This window comes from Arvicola amphibius, chromosome 6, assembly GCF_903992535.2.
Source record: "Arvicola amphibius chromosome 6, mArvAmp1.2, whole genome shotgun sequence".
Taxonomy (NCBI): Eukaryota; Metazoa; Chordata; class Mammalia; order Rodentia; family Cricetidae; genus Arvicola; species Arvicola amphibius.
Genome location: NC_052052.2, coordinates 28,705,810 through 28,728,595, shown reverse-complemented (window position 1 = coordinate 28,728,595; position 22,786 = coordinate 28,705,810). Strand labels below are relative to the sequence as shown.

Sequence of the window (22,786 nt, the reverse complement as noted above, 5' to 3'; positions counted from 1 at the left end):
GAAGGTGAAAAGCAATAAAGGGAGACCCCTACCACCCTCCCCTGCTGCCCATGATGGGTACATGCACATATACCACACTACACACACACAGCCAGGATAAGTGTATATAGCTCAGTGTAAGAATTTGTAATTAGCATACCTGACTGAGACCCAGGCGTTGAACCCTGGCACCCAAAAAATAGGAGATGGTAGGAGAAAAAAACAAAGGAGAGGAAAGGGAAAGAGGAATAAAATAAAGGAGTCAGGGCAGGAATAGTGGCAAAAGGACAAAGATAAGTAGGAGAGACTAAAACAGAGAACAGAAAGAGACAAGGGCATAGTTTTCTAGAATATTCACTGAAGTATTATATTCATGAAGGCTAAATATTTTATAGATACAGAGACATTTAAGAATCCTCAAGGTGGTGGTGGCGCACGCCTTTAATTCCAGCACTCGGGAGGTAGAGGCAGGCGGATCTCTGTGAGTTCAAGACCAGCCTGGTCTACAAGAGCTAGTTCCAGGACAGGCTCTAAAAAAACTGCAGAGAAACCCTGTCTCAAAAAAAAAAAAAACAAAAAACAAAAAACAAAAAAAAAACAAAAAAACCCTCAAAAAAAAAAAAGAATCCTCAAAAAAGTCAGGTGGTGGTGGAGTACATCTTTAATCCCAACAGCAGAAGGTAGAGGCAGGTGGATCTCTAAGTTCAGGTCCAACTTGGTCTAAAGAGTGTGTTCTAGGCCAGGACTACACAGAGGGCTACCGGGGGGGGGGGGCAGAGAAAGAGAGAGAGAGAGAGAGAGAGAGAGAGAGAGAGAGAGAGAGAGAGAGAGAGAGAGAGAGAGAGAGAGAGAGAGAGAATATCTTCAAAAAAGATCTTAAAGTAATTGAGGTAAGATGGAGTTAGAGATGGCTCAGATGGTTTTGAGTACTTGTTGCTCTTGCGGGTTCAGCTCTCAGGACCACACGATGGCTCACAACCATCTGTTAACTCCAGTTTCAAGAGCTCTGATGCCTTCTGTCCTTTGGGGGAACTAGGCAAATATGGTATACATACATAAATTCAGGCAAATCATTCATACACATAAATAAATAAAAGAATGAACAAACAACTTGAAAGATATTGAGGTAGGAGAGTAGACACGATTACACAGGGCAAGTCCATAATGTGTAGTCTCGGTCTCCAGCCTGGAACTTTCCTTTTATTGATATTCTTTGCCCCATTTTGAGCCTGAGTATAGCCTATAAAATGAGGAGTTTAGACTAGGCCAATGTTGCTAACACTGGTCTGTGAACAGCCATATCAAAATCACCTGAAGCACCTTAAAAAGTTCAAATTCAAGCGAACTGTCTAAGGCAAAGCCCAACGGGCCCCCTTCTCAGGAGAGAGCCACAGGTCTGTGGGTACCAGAGTTAGGCAGGCTTAAGGAAGAGCTACCTTCTCTAGCTACCAGGCACTCTAGCCAAAGAAATGGGGACCACCCACAACAATCTCCACTGCGGGTACCAGGATCCGTTCACAAGTCTGGCTGTGTGAGGGGGAGAGCGAGAAGCACAGACTTAACATACTATACACATACTACCAGTTACCACTAGGATTTATGAATGTGTTCGGAAGACACTAGGCTAATCACTTTAATATCATACACTTCTCATAACTACTTCATGTACTAGGACCTGTTTTAATCCTCTTAACAGTGAGGAAATCAGGGCACAGACACGTCTGGCAATTTTCTCTGAGTCTGTGTAGCAATGGCTGGGAGATGGCTGGGACTGTGGCTCCTTCTCTTGACCATTAGGCTGCAGTACCTCTAGACCAGGGGCTTCCTACCCTTGGGGATCAAATGACCCTTTCAAAGGATTCACCTAAGACTATCAGAAAACACAAATATTTAAATTTTGGTTCATAACAGTAGCAAAATTAGTTATGAAGTAGCAATGAAAATAATTTTATGGTGTGGGGGGAGGTTACTACAACTGAGGAAAGGGTCACAGCATTAGGACTGAGAACAGAACCACTGCTCTAGGGAATTAAGGGGTGAAAGGGTAACAGTTTCTGCCTTAAATCAGTGAAGATCCTGGACTTCCTCACATTCCTTTGCTGATAATAAAGAAAAGGGACCCTTGGGCTCTGAGCTTATCTCCAAGCACTTTCAAATGCAGATTATTCTTTTCAGGTCCCAGGAAGAAATTTTCTTTAAAGATAAAAAGCTAGACACCTAGGCAATAACTGCCTAATTCTGCTAGTGTAAACCACTTCAGAATTTGGAGCTCTGACCCTGAAGGCAGGGGATCAGAATCTCGCCACTGTTCCTCTCCTCCAGACTTCTTTCCAGGCTCCATCTAGATCAAACCACCAGTAATTTCATTAGGAAAATCTGCTCAATCTGGATCATATCTATGTTTTGCTTTAAGAAAACCAAAAATACAAAGTCAAAAGATATACTATCTTATAGATCAATAAACTCTCTAAGATGACTAGAAGCTCTAACTTGGTCAGCGGTGGTGTGCACACCTCTAGTTCCAACACTCGGGAAGCAGAGGCAGGCGGATCTATGAGTTCAAGACCAGTCTGGATTACAAAGTTTTAGGACAGCAAGGGCTACATGGAGAAACCCTGCCTCAAAAAAACATACATACATACACACATACATACATACGAATTAAGACTATCTAGAAATTACCATCTAATAACAATATCTTCATAAAAGAAAGGGTATTTTAATATAAAACTAAGAGGACATTTCAGAGTACAATTTGGCTTATTAAGGAGTTAGCACAGCTCTATGAATACATAACTGTTAGGTTTTTCATTTCACTGAGAATTAAGGAACTGCTCAGACCAGTACCAGTCTCTATACTCCACAGGAAATGTAAAAACAAAAACACCCTAGACCATTTGGTTAAGGTCACAAAACATTATTTAATGAACTTCCTAACCAAGGGACCTAAGCAACAGCTAAAGGCCTCCTCCCCTGACCTTCCCAAATCTGGAGTGTTTTTCTCTGGCTCAGTTAGAAAGGAAAATGTAAAACAACTAGCAGTGGGCCCCAAAGAGGAAACTTGGGCCTTCACGCCTCCCTCCCCAGAGGTGAACTCCCTAACCAACCAACTTCTGCTAAAAATACCCTGACTTTCAGCTCTGTGCAACATAACTAAAAGTGGCTTCCTGACACAGACAGATGCATGAGCATGAATTCACACTCTATAAAACAGCCCCACACCCAAAGCTTGGGCTCTTAATTGCTCTACAAACCAAAGATGGTCCCCAGGAAGTGGGGAGCCCCAGTTCATTCCACCCCACATTTCAAAAGCCCAAAGGTTGAGTAAGGCCTGCAGGGCTTCAAAAGAGTTGCATTCCGATGAGTCAAAGCGCATAAGGCTGTAAGACAAGAAGAAACCTTCACATACTAACCCATGCAGCACATGCGGCAGACCAGGTGGACGTTGAACTCATGCTCATCTTGGTAACTGGGCCACATGGCTCTACTGGCCCCACCTAAGAAAATCGGGTCCCAGAGGACTTCCAGCTAGTGACCTCTGAACCCTCTGCAGCTCCTCAAGTGGGTGTCAAGGTGAACAAAGACAGACAGCAAAGGGCTTGTGACTAACACACAGAGAAAAAAAGAACAGAGAAGTGGCTCCACCCACAACTTCCTACTGACCTCCTTCTTCCCTTGAGGTCAGAGAGGAAGCTCCTCCCTAGATCTCTTCCAAACATTGGGTACAAATCTTCAGGTAGAGTACACACTACTCAAAAGTAGCACCAACTCACATTTTCCAGATCAGCATAGGGAAGAAGTGGGAGCTTCATATGCAAAACTCCACACAAGGCATTAAATAAGCCTAGGCAGACAGATAGAAGCTGGCCTTTGAATTAGTAAAGCAGAAGCCTGTGACCTGGTACATCTTAAGACAGTGGCAGGTGAGCTAGTGAGCTAAATGGCTCACTGCCGAGTCAGGGTTGCCCAACAACCTGCTCCTCGGGCTTGCCTCTAGCCAGGCAGAAGCACATCTAAAATGTTAGCCAACTGAGGAGGTCTTATGACGGAAGAGACCATGCCAGCAAGCCCCAACACTGTCCACTGTCAAGAGATTCCTAAGTTCCAAAGGGAGATTTATTCCCCCAACTTACAGTTGCCCAAAACTTTTGATTTCAACTTCTTTACAAAACAGCCCAGCCGAAGCTAGTAGCAATTAGCTCAGCAGACTTCATCAGCTTCAGAAATAAAATTTGCTTGCTGCTCCATTCCTTCCCCTCAACCAGCCAGAAATGACATCACAAAGCCCGGTTCCCTTTCCTATATCCTGTCTTTTCCTTCACAGTCAGTGCACCTAACTCAGCCATGCCAGAAACCCCTCTGTCCGTCAGTGGAAGGCTGCTGGCTTGTTTGTCCAACTTGTTTTCTGAGTCCTGACTAATTGTACCAGACACTGGAATGCTGGAAAAAAAAAAAAAAACCCACAATGAATGGCTTTTTCATTCAGATGGCCCAGCCTATCTTTGCTTCTTCATGATTCTGATCCTATCCCTGCACAGGCTGTCAAGAAAGACACCCCACCTCTGCCCTCACCTCTCCGAGAAAGGCGGGCTTCTGATAAGGACCTAATCACTGCCCTTGCTCTGGCTCCCTAAATAGAACAACTTCTTTAGGCTAATGCTGCTTTCAATCCTGTTCACAAACAGGCGTGCGGGGGAGGGGGGGTGCGGGGTGGGTGGGGGTTGGCACCCAGGACAGCAAGAGTATCCCAAAAGACCACAGGTGGGAAAAAGTAAACAGGAGTTTGCCTACTGGACAAGTCCTGTGACCTCAGTCACCTGAAAAGCTCCTTCACTCCCACCAACAAACTGCTGATAATCTTGTTATTGCTTACTAAGAAGGTGCCTCAGCTAACTCAGTTCCTCCTTGACGGAGCTCTGGGTTGTCTTCATAACCTGTGACCAAGGTATTCATCTCTACTCCTTAGCCTAGGAGAGGGGGAATCCTTCTAGAAGTCACCTTGTCTTGGGAAAGGGAATGCGTAAGAGACAGGAAAAAGAATAAAAATGAATACTTTCTGAGTCATATTTAGTAATCCTTTCCTTTATCAAATCCAAATCCTGAGCACCAACGGCTATACTTCATCTTCAAAGCTCAGTTTCTAGCAGCTAGAAAGTAGTCAGTAGTCTAAGCTAAACAAACCTGACTAATCATCTGCTGTGACGAATGATTCACAAACCATGGAATGGGCTAAAAGCTCTAATTTCATCTAATCACGATTCTCTAAGAAAAGTATCTTTTCCATTTTAGAAGTAAAATATACTACAACGTAAGAGGTTAAAAACAACCAAGTTAGATATTTATCTGTCCAGCTCTAAGGCTGTGCCTTTTACTATATCTGCTGTCTCTGAAAGGAACAAAACCAGAATAACCAGAATAAGTAGAATATTCTTGTGAAAATTAAGAAATAACAACCCCTAAAGCCAGACAGAAGTGGTAACACATATTTATAATCCCAGTTAAGGAAACTGAGGCACAGTAACTGCTTCAAGTTCAAGGCCAGCCTGGGCAACAAAGTGACACCCTGTCTCAAACCCTTGACAACAAAAGAAACTACACCTGACTACAGATTTAGACCATATCACAAAAATACACCTTTGCAGTATCCAAAACTCAACATGGCCACTCCTGGGTAAGTCCGAGCAACAACGGGTGCCATCTCTCTATTCCCCTGGCATCCTGAAGAACCTAGGCACTGAAGACCCAAACAGACTTCCCTTCGGGTCTCTAACACACCTTGAGCTTCAAGGGCGAGATGCTGTAGCCAGTAGAGGACAATCGGGAGCTGGTAAGGTGCTCAGCCACTCTGAGCTCTTCATGCTGCGGGCAGGAAAGGGAGACTTGACTACCACCAGCAGACTTCACAAAGGTTCAGTCAAGCCAGGATTCCACATGTGGGCAGAAGTCATGAGGAAATTTATAGCTGTGGGCTTTCTTACATAATACAGAAAACTAAGCCAACATATCTATTTCCTAAAACACCAAAACCACCAAATATTAAGACTATAAAAGAGGACCCTGAAGTTTCCTTCTCTACTGTGAGACAATGACTCATAATCACTAACTTTTTATATGATCTCTTATTGGCTTCTATTATGTTTGTTTGTTTGTTTTTAGACACAGTTTCTCACCATATGTCCCTGGATGGCCTGAAACTCACTATGTAGACCAGGCTGGCTGGAGTTCACAGAGAATCTCTGCCTCCTGATGCTGGGACTACATGCACTTGTTACCACACCAGGCTCTGTTAAACTCCTTGACCCTATGCTACAGTGTTATAATGTATTTAGTCCCAGAAACCCATAGCAAGATACAATCTTTAGTATCTTTTGTGGAAAAAATATAATAATAAAAGGAAATAATTTCAAAACCCATACTATGTGCTGAATATGTTTTAAAAACTCACTTAAAAACAAACCCATACATTATTATTTTGCAAATAAAGAACCAGAGACAAAATGGGATCATCCAGTCAGCAGGAGAAGAACTCTGGCAAAAATACAGAGTGGCTCCAGGCACGGAACGTGCTCTTGGCCACCTCCACATTCACATCAAATGATTGCGGAGCCAAAGCCATACAAAATTAAAAACCTTAGTCTTTTTTTTCCTTGTCACACAGACTATAAATCTGAAGTCCACCATCACATTGCCACAGATCTAGAAAAAGAAAAAAACAAAAACAAAACAGAACTCTAACTTGGTTAAAATATCTACTGTTAAGGCCAGTAAAAGGGCTCAAAGGATAAAGACGCTCACACAATGAACAGGGCATGGTTCCTGCTATACCTGTAGCTACTATTACCTTAATTCTCTCATTTGTTTATTCTTTTTTTTTTTTTTTTTTTTTTTTTTTTTCGAGACAGGGTTTCTCTGCAGCTTTTTTTTAGAGCCTGGCCTGGAACTAGCTCTTGTAGACCAGGCTGGCCTCGAACTCACAGAGATCTGCCTGCCTCTGCCTCCTGAGTGCTGGGATTAAAGGCGTGCGCCACCACCTCCCGGGTCATTTGTTTATTCTTGAAATATTTATTGATACCTAAAGTCTCACACAATTGAGATAATGAGATGAGTATATTATCAAAGGTCTTACAGTCCAGAAGACCCTACTTAGGCAGGAGAGAGAAGCCATGCAAAATGACCATGTAGATTTGAATAAGTATTACCCAGAGAGCTGCTAGAGCACAGAACAGGGCCACCCTTACCTTATTCCATTCAACAAAAACTGCCAGGGGCAGTAACTACTTACTTTGAGAACAAGCACCAAGGAAACCAGTTGAAAAGAGAATATAGGCACTTCAAGGGAGATAGCTAAAACTTTTAAATAACTCTGGAATATTAGGTGCTTGTTAGGCTATGAACCTAAAAGTGTCAGGGAGGTGCAGATCATAAAATCCCTTTCATGGGGCTCAAGAGATGGCTGCTCTCTCAGGACCAGGGTTCAATTCTCAGCACTCACATGGCAGCTAACAATTGTAACTCCAGTTCCAGGGGATCTGATACCTTCACACCAGTGCACATAAAATAAAATTAAATAAAAATAAAACCTCTTTCATGTCATGTTGAAGAACTTTCTTCAAAAAGCAAGGAGAAGCTGGGCAGAGGTGATATACACCTTTAATCCCAGCACTCAGGAGGCAGAGACAGGCAGATCTCTGAGTTCATGGTCATTCTGTTCTCTACGGAGCAAGTTCCAAGACAGTCAGGGCTAGACAGAGAAATTCTGTCTTGAAGAAAAAAAAGAAAAGAGAAGAGAAGATCTAAATAATGATGTGGGAGGGTCTTCTGTCTGAGTTGATTTCATTAGTTAATGAAGAAACTGCCTGGCCCATTTAATGGGCCAGCCCTTAGGTGGGTGGAGTAGACAGAACAGGAAGAAGGAAGTGAGGTAGATGGCTCAGTCAGATGCCATGCCTCTCCTAAGTGAGATAAATCGCCGTGCCTCTCCTCAGGGAGACAGATGCGATGAAGCCAGCCGCCAGGTCAGACATGCTGAATCTTTCCTGGTAAGACACCACTTGTGGTGTTACACAGATTATTAGATATGGGTTAGTCAAAATGTGAGTAAGAGGCTGAAACTAATGGGCCAGGCAGTGTTTAAATGAATACAGTTTGTGTGTTGTTATTTCGGGTTTTAAGCTAGCCATGCAGGAGCCAGGTCGCCGGGATCCGGGCGGCAGGAATGCAGCCCGCCTGCTCCTCAGTACAAAATAAGTTAAACAGGATAATAACATAGACAACTATGTAAACAGGAGAATAGAGTAACATAGACAATTCTGTTTTAAATAGATGATGCTGTGTATGTTTGCAGCCATGTGTATGCCACAGAGTGCATGTGGAGGCCAGGGAACACCTTTGTGAAGGTGGTTCTCACCTTTTACCTTTACATGGGCTCTGGGGACTGAACTCAGGCCAGCAGTCTTGCATGGCAAGTGCCTTTCCTCACCAAGCCATCTTCAGCCCAACTCTGTAGGCTAGGGAGATCATCCGGGCTCCCATGAGGACACAGGATGAAGTAGAATGGGGGTAGGGGCAGTTTCAACAGAAGTAGAGGAGTAATAGAAGACTCAGACAGCAGTAAATTTGAGAACAGGAAGACATGTGAGTAAGTGCTGACAGTTCATATTTAAATACTTAAAATATAAATATTTGAAAATATTTCAAATTCTAAATGCTAATTGAATGTTTACAAACTGCCAGTGCTTTCTTTTATCTTGTCTACGTCTCCTAAGAAATGGTGACTTGAGAATAAGGCCCTAAATATCTAGGGCCTTACATTCTATAACCAGATCTCACTCCCAGTGGTTTCTTCCCACCTTTCTGCTGTACTCCAGGACACATGCACGTATACACACACACACACACACACACACACACGCGCGCGCGCGCACACGCACACGCACACGCACACGCACACACACACACCACGAACACACAGGGCATCACATTTTCAAAGAAAAAACAATACACTTTATTGTCCAAAGAAGAGTGCTAGAGTAGCAAAGAATTAGGAAATCACACAGTAATGGAAGGTAGGTGTCTGGCACAGAAAGGGTGGTGATTTTCAAATATAAGCTAGCTTGATTCTGAAAGAAGGAACAGATGCTCTTTCCAGGAAGAATTTGAACTAAGAGTTTAAGTCAGCGGGACATCTGCCAAGTGTCGCCAACACAAGGGCCCATAGTCTATATTCTACAATCATATATCTTCACGCAAAACATAAATGCTGTCTGTGAGGAGACACCATGACCAAGGCAGTTTAAAAGAATGTATTTAATTGAGGGCTGGCTTACAGCTTAGGTGGATTAGTCCATGACCATAATGGTGGGGAGCGTGGCGCAGACAGACAGTCATGGCTGCAGCAGTAGCTGGGAACTCACATCTGATCAGCAAATCGCAGGCAGAGGAGAGGTAGGAAACAAGACTTGGCCTAATGTGGGCTTTTGATACTTCAAAGCTCAACCCCAGTGACACATCTTCTCCAGCAAGATCATTCCTCCTAAGCCTTCCTAAACATTTCTACTGTCTAGAGACTAAGCACTCAAATATGAGCCAATGGGGCCATTCTCATTCAAACTATCACAAATGTCTTATGAAAAAAAATGTAAAACTAAGTAGGACTTTGGATCTGTTAATATATATGGACCCTGCCCATCTTTAAAGCAAAACCTAACATTCTATCCACTCTAAGGGTGTGTGAAACAAATACCTTCCCAGACAATGAGGCCAGAACATGGGGTCCCAGGATTGCAGTGCTGAAAGGGGTTTACCAACTAGCCATCCAGCAACACGCATTTCTAATATAATACTTTTGTCACAGTGTAGTTCTGGCTGTACCAGAACTCACTCTGTAGAGGCTGGCCTCAAACTCAGAGATCCACCTCCCTTTGCCACCTGAGTGCTGAGATTAAAGCCTTTTTTGTTTATTTGTTGGTTGGTTGGTTTGGTTTTTGAAAAGGGAAATGTTTCTCTATGTAGCCCTGGCTGTCCTAGAACTAACTCTCTATGCAGAACTCTAGCCTTGAACTCAGAGATGGGCCTGTACCACCACACTCAGCTCGCAACGCTCTTTCACCCTGGTGGCACAGCCTATAATCCCAGCATTCGGGAGGATCATGAATGAGTTCAAAGCACACTTGGAGTAGACATTGAGACTCTATCTCAAAAAACTAAAAGGAGGGGCACATATTGAGTTCATCATATAAAACATAAACAAATAACATAAGTCAATTTATGTGTTCAGATTTACTTTTGGGGGTGGGGGTTTGAGAGAGGGTTTTCTGGTTTCTCTGTGCAACAGCCCTCACAAAGATCCGCTTGTCTCTGTCTCCCGAGTGTTGGGATTAAAGGAGTGCACCACCACCACCTGGCACATTACTTATTTTAAAGCAAAATGACGACACCAACTAGATCATTTTGATTGTTGGGGAATTTCAGTAACATCAGCATCTGGCTTATTTCTATGTTGTATTTTATTGACCAGATTCAATACTTTTTTTTAAGACTCAATACTTTTAAGACTGGCGCATACAAATAAATAGAAGCAAACATGGGGTTAAAGGAATGGCTTGGTGGTAAAGAGCACTTGCTGCTATTACAAAGGACCTAGGTTTCATCCTCAGCACCCACCAATCTATACTCCAGTTTCAGGGGCTCTAATGACCTTTTCTGACCTTCAAGGGCACTAAGCGTGCACCAGAAGGTATATATACATACACGCAGGCAAAACACTCCTACAAATAAAATAAAACAGAAATAAACATTATCACCATTTCTCTAAAATAAACCAATATAAAATCTTCAAATAACTAAATATATTTTAAAATTCAATGCCTTCAATAGCTAAAACCATGCCCATTATTTATACTGTGGGAATACGAATAAAGTGAGACAAGAAGAGCAAGACCCTCCACAGACTACACCAGTCTCACACCGCCACAGCAGTGTGCCACCCACACGGTTACAGCTAACACCCAACCCACAACTGAGCCTTTTCTGTCACATTCCATATGTTCTAATCAAATAACAAAAACAGACCAGGTAAAAAAGACAATATTCAGGCAGATGTGGTGTCACATCGTATAATCCCGCCACTTGAGAGGCTGAAGCAGGAGGGTTTTAAAATCTCAACCAGAGACAGAAAACAAGAATTTTCCTGTTTACAATTATATATCTATATCTATCTGTATCTATACACACACATACATACACACATATTTATATCTATCTGTATCTATATATACACACACACATACATACACACATATTTATAAGCAATACAAATATACAGGGATGGTAAAGAAATTTTATTCTGATTATGTTCATTTGGCAACTACTAATTAGAGTGTATGCATATTTCCAAAAACCACTTCAACAGACAAAATACACATTAAAATTGAAATGATAATAAAATTGGTTCAGAATCCCCTAAATACTTCCATGTATGATTTGGTATCCACTATTTCCAACTAAAAAGGCATCATCATCTAATTTTAAGGATAAATCAAACACAGTGCATCCTCAATATAGGTATTAGGGTCAATTAGGTATTTCATTTCACTAATAAAAGGCTTCACAAGGCATTTATCTTCTTTTAATTTCAATGTACTTTATTGTTGCTATACTTAAAACATAAAAATGAAAGTACTTAAAAAGGAGTCGATGGCTCTTAAATTCCATAGAACATCCTATACTAAAGATAAACTTTAAAGCCATTAGCCAATTCTATTACCACAATGCACTAGAAGGGAAAACAGCAGACTCCATCTAAACGTTATTTTCTTTTTATAAATGATAAATCACAGGTTCAAACATTGCCCACCCTTTTCTTTCTGTTTTGCAGTGTTGGGAACTGAACCCAGGGGGCTCATACTAAGCTAAATCCTGCCTCTGTGGTTATTTTGAGACAAAAATCTCCCTGTGTAATAGGCTGGTTTTGACCTCAAGATCTTCCAGCCTTAGCTTTCTTAGTCCTAGAATTGCGGGTGTGTGCAAAGGGACTCCACCACCCATTTCTTTCTAAGCTCAAACACAGCATACAAGCACACATAATTGTAAATGTCTCTGTTTCTGCTGATAGAGTCACATACTGAACCTGAATACTTAGCCAACAGCTTTTCTGAGAGTTACTGGAAAGGACGCTGGGCAATGACTGCATCTAATTCTAATTCTGTCAGGCATTCATGAACTTTTAATAGAAAGATAAGTAATAGGTCACCAAGTCCCCATCTTAGCTTATAAGAGACCAGTAACAAGTATCTAAATAGTCTAGCATGAAGGTAGTGAACTGGTAACAGGGACAATATTAAAAGCACTGAGATCCAAGGGTATATACTCCAGGACAATTAAGCCTTCTAATGCTCACCTATAGCATCTCAGAATCAGCTGTACTTGGTGCTGATCCCTACAGGTGGCAGTTAGAAATCAATGTATAATATAACTAACAGCAAGAGAGAGTTCTAGTGCCATAATTATCAGAGCCTGATTTCCTGGGGAAAACAAGCACAAGCTTCCTAACACTTATGGCTTAGGTATAGCTAGACTGTGAAGTGCCCCAAAAGGAAGAGCATCAACTCCATCACAGAACAACACAGACTGTATCTTGGGAAAGATACCACGAAACCCTTTCTTGTACTGACCCTCCTGACCCTCCTCTGTCTTAAATACACCAATCCCATACTTCAGAAGATGGTGACAGGCCTCCAAAACTCCACTTGGAGACTGAGAACACAAAGTAAGAAAGGACTTGAGCCTCTGAAGCAGGACACATGTTAGAATAGTGGTCACTTCCCTTCAACTGTGAGTCCAGACATCATCTCATCAGTCCAGCAACCTCGGTCAGTGTCACAGAACAGGAAGGAGGAGCCTGGGTCCCGGATGACCCAGAACAGCCATTTCCTAGGTTGATGCTCTCCCCCAGTCTCCCAACCGTGTGTGTGTGTGTGTGTGTGTGTGTGTGTGTGTGTGTGTGTGTGTGTGTGTGTGTGATGTGCGTGCGCACATCTCTCTTTCTGTCTGTCTCTCCCTCCCTGCCCCCGACGACCCCCCCACCAGCAGAAGGGTGCACTGGCCCTTTAAGAAAAACAAGTGAGCAGGAAGACCTCCTGCATCTACCACACCCTCAGGGCCCCGCTGAAAATTAAAGAAAGGAGGCACCACTAAGTTACCTGCTCTGTCTCTGACACATCTCTTCCAATACAGAACACCAGCAATTCCAAGGATGTGAGTCAAAATAAAGATGGTTGGCGGCAAATAAGATGAATCTAAAAGAGGCATTTCCAGGACTGTGTTTCTCCTCTTGCTAGCCACAGGCGGAGCCCAGTGCTGACCCTGGATGCCTTTCTCCTGAGGTTACTGCTGTTCCTTACTATCGGCTCAGCGGCAGAGGCAGATGCCTGGGTTTAACGTAGTAAGAAACTTCTGGCAGCTTCTTCCATCTCGCCTCTGCCTGTTTTCAGCCAACAGCGGCAGACTCGGACTAAAACTGCACAGTGAGTCTCAGACAAAGGCCAGGAAACAACTGGTCAGCGGGGGAGGGGAAAGAAAGGAGGAAGAAAAGTAAAAAGGAGGCCTAAGTCAATGTCAAGCTGACTCAAACCTCTATCTTTGGCATCCTCTGGCCAGCTTAAACAAACCTCAGACCCTTCTACAAGAAGGGAGGGTGTAGGACCAGAGGACGTCACACTCTGAACTTTCCATTCCCCGCCTGGTTGGAATGCCAAACTTCAGGATGCAGGCAACAGGAAAGTGTCACAGAAGCACTAGAGGAACTCCTGCAGGGAGGAGGCAAAGGACACGAGAGCCTTGGCACAGACAGACAGCAACCCTTCCGCAGCTACAGCTTTAGAGAAGAGCACAGGAAGGAGGATGCACACAGACCCCAGCTGACAGACAGACCCGAGGGACTGGGCATCCAGCGGAGCAAACTGCTCTACAAGCAAAGTTGGGCCACTTTGGGGGGCTGAGGAGAAACAACAAAAGACCTTCCACCAGCTATGTAAGCAGGGAGAACATTAGGAACTAAACGGCAGCAGAAAGCAACACCTTCCCAAAAAACAGGGCCTGCTTAAGAAACTTATATGGGTATTGCAGCAGCAACTGAATCTTCACTACTGCTCACCAGTCAGAAGGACTCCAATTAAAAAGCCTGATTAAGCCAAACTCTGACAAGGACAGGCCTCTCAAACACACTGCCGCTGGCAGGATAAACTACAACAACCACTGCAGAAAAGAGTTTGGCAAATTCTTATAAAGTTAACCATACAAATGCAAGCAATCTTACTAAGAACAATCTCACCAAATGAACACAAAGGCCCATAGAGAAACCTGTATATGAATGTTAAATACCAACACCATGCAAAATAAACAAAAAGAAATAACTCAAATGTCTATAAACTTAAACCAACTGCAAAGTGTCCATACATAAGATCACTGCTCTGAACTAAAGAAGAAAGCTAGAGGTACATTTAAGTGTTGTATGTATGCATATGAGAGAAGTCAATAGAAAATGCTACATATTATAGAAAATGATATTGATAAAAGCAAAAGAGGCTGGGGCTCAAAGAGCTGGCTCAAAAGAACTGTGAGATGCTGGGAGTGTTTTACATATCATAATAGTGGTTTTGCTCTCGTTTGTCCAAATACAATAAATTGTATACCAGAGCTGGGCGGTGGTGGTGCACACCTTTAATCCCAACAGTTGGGAGGCGGAGACAGGCAGAAGTCAGTGAGTTCAAGGCCAGCCTCCTTTACAAAACAAGTAACAAGTTCCAGGACAGCCAGGGCTGTTACACAGAGAAACCCTATCTTGAAAAACAAAACAAAAGCACACCAGAAAGGGTGAATGGTGTTGTGCAAGCTATTATTTGACAAACCTAATAAATAAAATACATTTAAAAGTGAGTAAGGAGTTTATACAAACTAAATTGAATGAGCTACCACTACCTCTCTCTCCAAAAGGTATTTTACAAGGTACAGTATGTACATATAAACTAACACTGGTTCCCGGGAGCTGGGAGTACATGTGATGTCCTTTGGGACACTTATCACCGTCCATTCAGGGAAGGTACGAGTCACAGACTCATTCCTACCAAGCTGCTCTTTATTTCAAATGCACCTACTACATTGTGTTCTTATAAACATTAGGAAATGCAAATGAGCCAACAGTGAAGGTACATAACTGCAGTCAGTACCCAAGACAGAAGGACCAGGAGTTTGCAGTCAGCATGGACTATGGAGTGAGATCCTATTTACTTAAAAAATGGTAGGGGCTGACTTTACATATCTGTTGCTCTATTATTTCCCTAGTAAAAGGGAAAGATTTTAATCCATTGCCCAAGATGACAATGTGTTTTGATGGAGGACTGAATACAATAGGAGCTTTTAAATCCAGCATCATCTACAATTGTGTGCTCCTCTGTATTTCACCACTTAATGTGGCGCTTCATGCTTGTAAGAAAGAGCAGGGATGCAGGGCTGGATAGGTGGCCCAGTGGTTATGAGAGTGTACTGTTATTGCAAGTCTGGTTCCCAGTATCCCCATCTGGTGGTTCATAACCACCTGAACTCTAGCTCCAAGGAAATCAGATGCCCTCTTCTAGTTTCTATGGGCACTGTACACATGTGGCATACACACATACATGTGAGAAAATAATAAAATAATTCTTAAAGAGCTGAACTAGAAAGATGTCTCAGTGGTTAAGAACACTGATTGTTCTTGCAGAGAACTAGGGTTCAGTTCCCAGCACTTACATGATGGCTCACAACCACCTGTAATTTCAGTTTCGTGGAATCAACGCCTTCTAACCTGAAGGCACCAGACATGTACATGATACAGATGAACATACAGGCAAAACATTCATACAAATAAAATAAATAAGAGTTTCAGCTGTCAGGGTTTGTTGACAAAAGAGAAAGGGGAGAATAGTGGAGGGGGAGAAAAGACCAGGGTCTTGACTAAGAAGCTGATGGCTGTCTGGGAAGCAGAAGCTCCAGGGTTAGCAGGTAGCTGTGACTGGCTGTTCACTGTACGGGAAGCAAATGTGTAAAAAATGACCTTTTGAATAGTAGTTTTGAAATGCCAACTAGATGTTGAAATAGAACATTGAACAAACAACTGGATATACTATTCTAGAGTTCAGAAATATTCACACTTGGTCTTAAAACGCAGGAGACTTTATGGTGTCATTTATAGAGTAAACATGAAGAGGGAAAAGATCAAGCTCAAGGGTTAAGCCCTAGAAAACCTCCAGCATGAAATGTGAAAGAATAAAAACAGCACGAGATTGTAAAAATGAGGCATCAGAAGTGGAGAACCAAAGGGGCATGCTGTCCCAGGAGCAGGTGAGGGAAGGGTTCAAGGAAGTAGCAATTTAGCCACAGTGTCTGTGAGGTGGGGACTGAAACTGGCTGTCATTGGTGGAGGTCACTGAGTTCTTCACAGGGGAAGTACTATTAAAGTAGAGAAAATGCCCAATCAGAGTAAACCAAGAACAGATGGAAAGAGAAGAACCAGTGACAAGTGAAGACAGCTCTGTCAAGGAGTCTTGCAGTAAGAGAGACGTGGTAGTAAAAAAGAACTCTTCTTAGCATGTGAGATGTGATGAACATAACAGTGTTTGTTAAAGGCATAAACACTGAAGAATACAAATCAATGGCACAGTACAGTGAAACTGAGTTGTGCTTCCTTCTTTTCTAAAACAGAGCATTTCATTCAATTAAAAAGTAGGGGTTGTTCACAGAGCTTCATTCACTCAATAAAAAAAAAAAAAAAAAAAAAAAAAAACCACAGCCTTAAATAAAGATGCCCTGGATACAAAGATAGCTGCTTCCCCACAGTGGAGAAGCAAGCAGAGAAACTCCTGGGCTATGGTGTCCATAAATGGATTTGCGTGGAAGGGAAACTAACATTTATTATGTAGCTACTATAAAGCAACTTCAGGGCCAGGGGTGGTGGCGCACACCTTTAATCCCAGCACAGGCAGGCAGAGCTCTGTGAGTTCAAGATTAGTCTGGCCTACATAGTGAGTTTCAGGCTAGTCAGGGATATACATTGAGACTCTGTCTCAAAAACAAAACAACACATCAAAAACCTCCATGTGTTATTTCATTTAATCTCTATGCTATCTCTGGGAAGGATATGGTCTACCTTAGATACATGACATCTCTGCACACAACAGGTAGAATCCTCCAGTCTGCAGCTTTTCCAAGCATTTATGTGTATATATTTGTGAAGGCAAAAGGAAGAGAAGGGAACCACCTTTGAGAAAATAGATATATCACTTGGTGAAAATGAGAGATCTGTGTTCCGTCACTTACAGGAAGTGGTTAGAGGCTGGCAGAAGGGAGAGGCTAGTTTTCTTTTTAGATATCATTCATTATACACAGAACAAGTCATTTAATGTCATGTTTAGCACCCAGAATATTCCTACCTAACAGCAAAAGGACAGGGCCCTAAACCACTAAAGCACACATCCACACCCAAATATACCTGCAAGAATAAACTTAGTAGAAGAAAGGCATATTATAGAGAGAACTAGAAACCTTAGGTTTCTGGAACTGTCAGGATCCAGACATCAAGGTGTGGCCCCGAAACTCTTTTCACCTACATTCTCCTGTGAGTATTTGGCATCTAACTGTCAAAGGGCAGAGGATGTGATCGTCACACAAGTGAATTAGGAGACATCCGTGACCGTCTCTGTGATACTGAGACAATGCTAAACAACACCAAGGCCTAGAATGTCTACAAATATTCCACATACTCAAGCATTCATTGGATATAATAAAATAGCAAAAATTTCCTGTTTCTTACTCAGCAAACCTGAGGCATTAGCATTATCATAGCCAAATGGGACTGTATTCACATCTATATTATCATCTATAAAGCATTTAGTGCCTGTGGGTAATTTATTCAACTTAAGGAAACCTCTACTTCTTTATCTGAAAAGATGATAACAGAACATGTCTTAATAAATTATGTGAGGATTAAATGACTTAATGCACTCAAGGTGCTTGATATACACCCAATAATTAATGGTCATTATTGTCATTGCTCAGACTGATCTCATCACCTCAACAACCACACCTAACCTACCTAATCCCAGTCTCTCGCCTTCCAATCCTGACCTTAGTCACTACAAGATTAATCTCTTTGGTACATAAAAAATGACTAGCACATCTTAAATATTCCATTCCTTATTTGCAATTTTTAAATATTTATTTATTCTGATTTTACATGGTTGAATGTTTTAAGTCTGAATGCATGCTGTGCACTACGTGCATGCAATGCCTGTAGAGGCCAGAAGGGGGCACTGGAGTCTCTGGACTGGAATTACTGCTGGCCAAGATGATTGTCAGCCATCATGTGGGTACTGGAAGTTCTCTTAACCACTAAGCCATCTCTCCAGCCACACTTAATTAGTAATGTTTTCTAAAGTTTCTGGTTTCTTCCTGCCAGGAATTTAAGCTCCAAACTGCCTGGCTTTACAATATTCTTCGCGTTTGCATTGTGCTATTTCTCAGTTCAACCACTGAACACGAATCAGATTTCTAGTAATCATCAAGACCAGTATATCTACAGAATTTCCAACTCCTCTTCCTTTCTTATTTTATTATATTTTATCTATCTTTCAGGATGTTTAGGACTTTATAATGCAGTTGAATACATTCTTTTAATCCCTCACTAGATTGCTCTAAGTTATTTTTAAAGGTGTATGAATGTTTGTCTGAATGTATACATGTATACCATATGCTTAGTGCCCAAAGAAGTCAGAAGAGGGCATCAGATCCGCTCAAACTAGAGTTACAGATGGCTGTGAGTTACCACATAAGTACTGGGTCCTCTGCAAGGACAGCAAGTACTCCTAATCAATGAGTCATCTTTTCATCCCCTTGATTTTGTTGAAGCTAGATGAATGCCTGTTGGGGAATATTTTCAGGTGTGTGACTTTTGTGTATGTTGCATTTGTTTAAGTCTGTGAAGCTGTAATTCTTTGCCTGTCTCAAACGCCTGATGGTCTAATAAACAATAACAAGGCAAGAGCAAGTATAGGCGGGGCTGGCAGGCAGATAGTATAAATAAAAAGAGAAACAAGAGGAGGAAGATATCAGGGGCCAGCCACCCAGCTACACAGCCAGACACAGAGTAAGAAGGAAAGGTAGCCAGGAATAGAGAAAGATAAAAGCCCCAAGGCCAAAGACAGATGGGATTTTTGTTTATTTGTTTTGTTTTTCCTTGAGACAGTGTTTCTCTGTGTAACAGCTCTGGTTATCCTGGAACTCCCTTTGTAGACCAGGCTGGTCTCAAACTCACAGAGACCCACCTGCCTCTACCTCCCAAGTGCTGGGAATAAAGGCATGCACCACCACTGCCATGCGTAGATGGAATAATTTAAATTGAGAAAAATGGGCAAAAAACAAGTCAAACTAAGGCTGGGCATTCAGAACTAAGAATAAGCCTCACTGTATGATTTACTTGGGAGTTGGGTGGCAGACCCCCCCCCCCAAAAGAGTAAAATAGACAACAAATGTCTGTATGTTTTTCATAAAATCTTAATAACTGTATATTTGTGGAGTGAGCAAATAGATATTGAACAAAAGGGTCTAAAAAGTGCTATATAAGAGTTAGGTGGTAGAACACTATAAAGTGAGTTCCAGAGGAAGAGATGTGGTGTGGGAGTCCTTCTGTTTGTGTGTTGCTTTTATTGGTTAAATAAAATTGGTTGAATAAAGAAGCTGCCTTGGCCTGTTGATAGGGCAGAACTTAGGTAGGCGGGGAAGACGGAACTGAGTGCTGGGAGGAAGTCGGAGTCAGGAGACACCATGGAGCCGCCAGAGGCAGGCACGCCGAAACTTTGCCAGTAAGCCACTGCCACATGGCGATACACAGATTAATAGGAATGGGTTAAATTAATATGTAAGAGTTAGCCAATAAGAAGCTAGATCTAATGGGCCAAGCAGTGATTTAATTAATACAGTTTCTGTGTGAATATTTCTGGCCTAAGCTAGCCAGGTGGCTGGGAACCAACAAGCGGCCTCTTCCTACAGAGATGGAGGAAGGGGAAAAAAAGAAACTGGTTTATTAATTCAGAAATTCAAGAAAGGCAAAGATAAGAGAAATGATAAGCTGAGGGACAGAGTACAAAATGAAGTGGGTGCTGACCTGGGAAAGCAGTATCTATCAGTTAGTCAATCTGTCTGTCTGTCTCTCTCTCTCTCTCTCTCTGACCAAGACTTTAATATGATCTGTTAACCAAATCTACTTCCAAATTCTGGCTTCATACTGAGGGAGGTGGCCTTTGTATGTAATCAGGAAGCTGTAAAGGAGGCATCCAGAGGGCTGGAGAGATGGCTCAGAGGTTAAGAGCACTGACTGCTCTTCCAGAGGTCCTGAGTTCAATTCCCAGCAACCACATGGTGGCTCACAACCATCTATAATGAGATCTGATGCCCTCTTCTGGCCTGCAAGTATACATGCAAGCAGAACACTGTATATGTAATAAATAAATTTAAAAAAAAAAAAAAAGGAGGCATCCAGAGTTCAAAGACCTTAGCTACATACTGAGTTAGAGGCCAGCCTCCTTACATGAGACCTTGCATGCTGCTCCCTCCCACCACCACCACCACCACCACCACCACCGAGTTCTGGATTCTTCTCTAGTTGTGTTTCTTTGAAGCAACTACTTACATTTTGTAATCCTTACTTTTCTCTACTGTAAAAGGGAAGTATTAAAGATAAACTTCATATGTCCTGAGATACCTTTAACACAAGATGGTAGTACAATTACTTGGCAGGTCTGTACCTACAGTAGATAGAGATGTTCAAGTCCCAGCTGAATATGAGATGTACACAAATTATCCATTGAAACCAGGCTTTGGCCTACAACAGCTAATTTTAGGTCCCTAACAGTTTTTCAGACCCTGGCAATAACCCTAAATGAAAAGGAAGAAGAATTTGTCAATGAAAACAAAGGTAGACCCGTAAGCATCCTTCCAACTGCTGACCACTTGAGCCTGGTCAAGACTCAAATCTAAGCCAGGCACACTGTTGTTACAAACCTTTAATCCCAATAGACAGAGGCCAGCCTGGTCTACACAGTGAGTGCCAGACCACCCAGGGCTACAGTGAAACCCTCTCTCAAAAAAAAAAAAAAAAATCCAATCTATCACATTAGAACTATTTTATTCTTTCTTGAGAGTCTACCACCAGGCTCTGCTTCTAGTTAATAACACCTTTTCCCTAATGACCCCTGACCAGAATTCAAGGATCAACACCAAATAAAATGTACTCAATAGGCACTCCCCCATGAGTACATTTCATAATTATGGGATTGTGACAAAGCTACCTACTATTCTGTGCTTTGGGTCCATAATAGGAATGAAGGGAGGGAGGGGGGAAAGATGGGCAGTGGGGAGAGAAACTTTCTCAGAGTAGCTACCCAAGTTAAAGAATTCCTGCATTTTCTTTGTTCGTTCTCCAATTCTCAAAGACCTACTCCTCAAAGCAAGGCATGGAGACATGCCTGTAATCCAAGCACTTGGCAGGTAAAATAAGAAAAATCGGGAGTTCAAGGCCAGCCTCAGCTATACAGTAAATACCACAGCATCCAGGGCTACATAAACAAGACCTTGTCTCAAACAAGCAAAATAACAAAATAACAACAAAAAAAAACCCTGAAATTAAACAAAAGCAAATTCTCTCTGTCTTGATTTCATTCTTTACCAAGCATCCAGAGAGGGACATCCAGCGAGGGACATCCAGCACACACTGTAACCCCAGCACCTGGGAGGCAGAAGTAGGAGGTTCACTTGAGTTCTGGAGACCAGCTTAGACAACAGATCAAAACTTCATCTCTAAACAGAACAGAAATACCTGCTGTCTGGAACAAATGTTCTTCAAACACTCAGTAAATTCACAAAGTTTTTAGTACAAGCTCCCATTTTTTGCTAACGCTCTAATGCGTATGCATAAAATGTGTGTCATCCCTGCACCAATGCACTTGGGATAACATTCGATAGACAGGAAATCTGGTTTACCATAAGCTTAGTGAGTCTCATCTGGAGCCCAAACCCCCAGTGACCCCTACTGGACAAAGACAGATACAGAAGACTAAATTGTCTGTTGCATTTCTTCTAGTAGAATATACACAGAACCTTGATCATGCAAACGCAAGCCTGTCTTAAACATATTCCTACAGCACAGGAGGAACAGTGAGGGTCCTTTCATGGGAAATGGCATCACTGTAAAGCCACTGGAAGCCAGTGTCTGGGCTGTAATGAGTCCTCCAAGAAAAAGAACAGACAGAGAAGATGCAGTCACTGTCCCTGACCTCTTGAGCACCTCCTTCCACTGCTGTGGTGACAAACTCTCAGAAGAGCCCGGGAACTCACTGAGGTCAGGGCCACTATGCATGCCTGGTGAGTAATACTTCCCCACAGTATCCTCCCAGCTGCCCATGACTGAACAAGTCATAAAAGGAAATCTGGGTAACAGTGTCAGTTTTAAGGAAAACACATGGCCCATCCTGAAAACACAGTTCTCTACACAGTTACTATTTAGAGATAGTAATAAAATAATTTCAACCCCTGTAGGGCTTAGAATTGCAGTGAATTCACTCCAGTGTAAGTTGGTAGCAATGCAGAAACAAAAAAAGGTAAAAATGTCAATTAGTAAAACAAGTCCTGATGTGGGATTGCCCTCTGTATGCTATGACTAAGTTTTATTGCATTGGTTAATAAAAAAGCTACTTTGACCTATAGCAGGGAGGAATATAGCCAG

The 22,786-nt window shown here is 42.3% G+C and overlaps 1 protein-coding gene across 10 annotated transcripts in view; it reads right to left on the bottom strand.

The window, feature by feature from the left end:
* Positions 1-22,786, bottom strand: part of LOC119816258 (microtubule-actin cross-linking factor 1) — a 319,531-nt gene that overhangs the window by 209,936 nt on the left and 86,809 nt on the right. For 2 of the 10 annotated variants that reach the window (XM_038332755.2, XM_038332760.2), the window contains exon 1: positions 13,179-13,434. The exons of 2 other annotated variants lie outside the window; for them this stretch is intronic. In XM_038332755.2, the coding sequence (XP_038188683.1) occupies positions 13,179-13,287 (109 nt within the window). In that variant the 5' untranslated portion in view covers positions 13,288-13,434. Of the gene's footprint in view, positions 1-3,392; positions 3,475-13,178; positions 13,436-22,786 lie in introns of those variants that run through there. 6 more of the 10 variants (XM_042055226.1, XM_038332761.2, XM_038332757.2 and 3 more) reach the window with 5 other exon arrangements.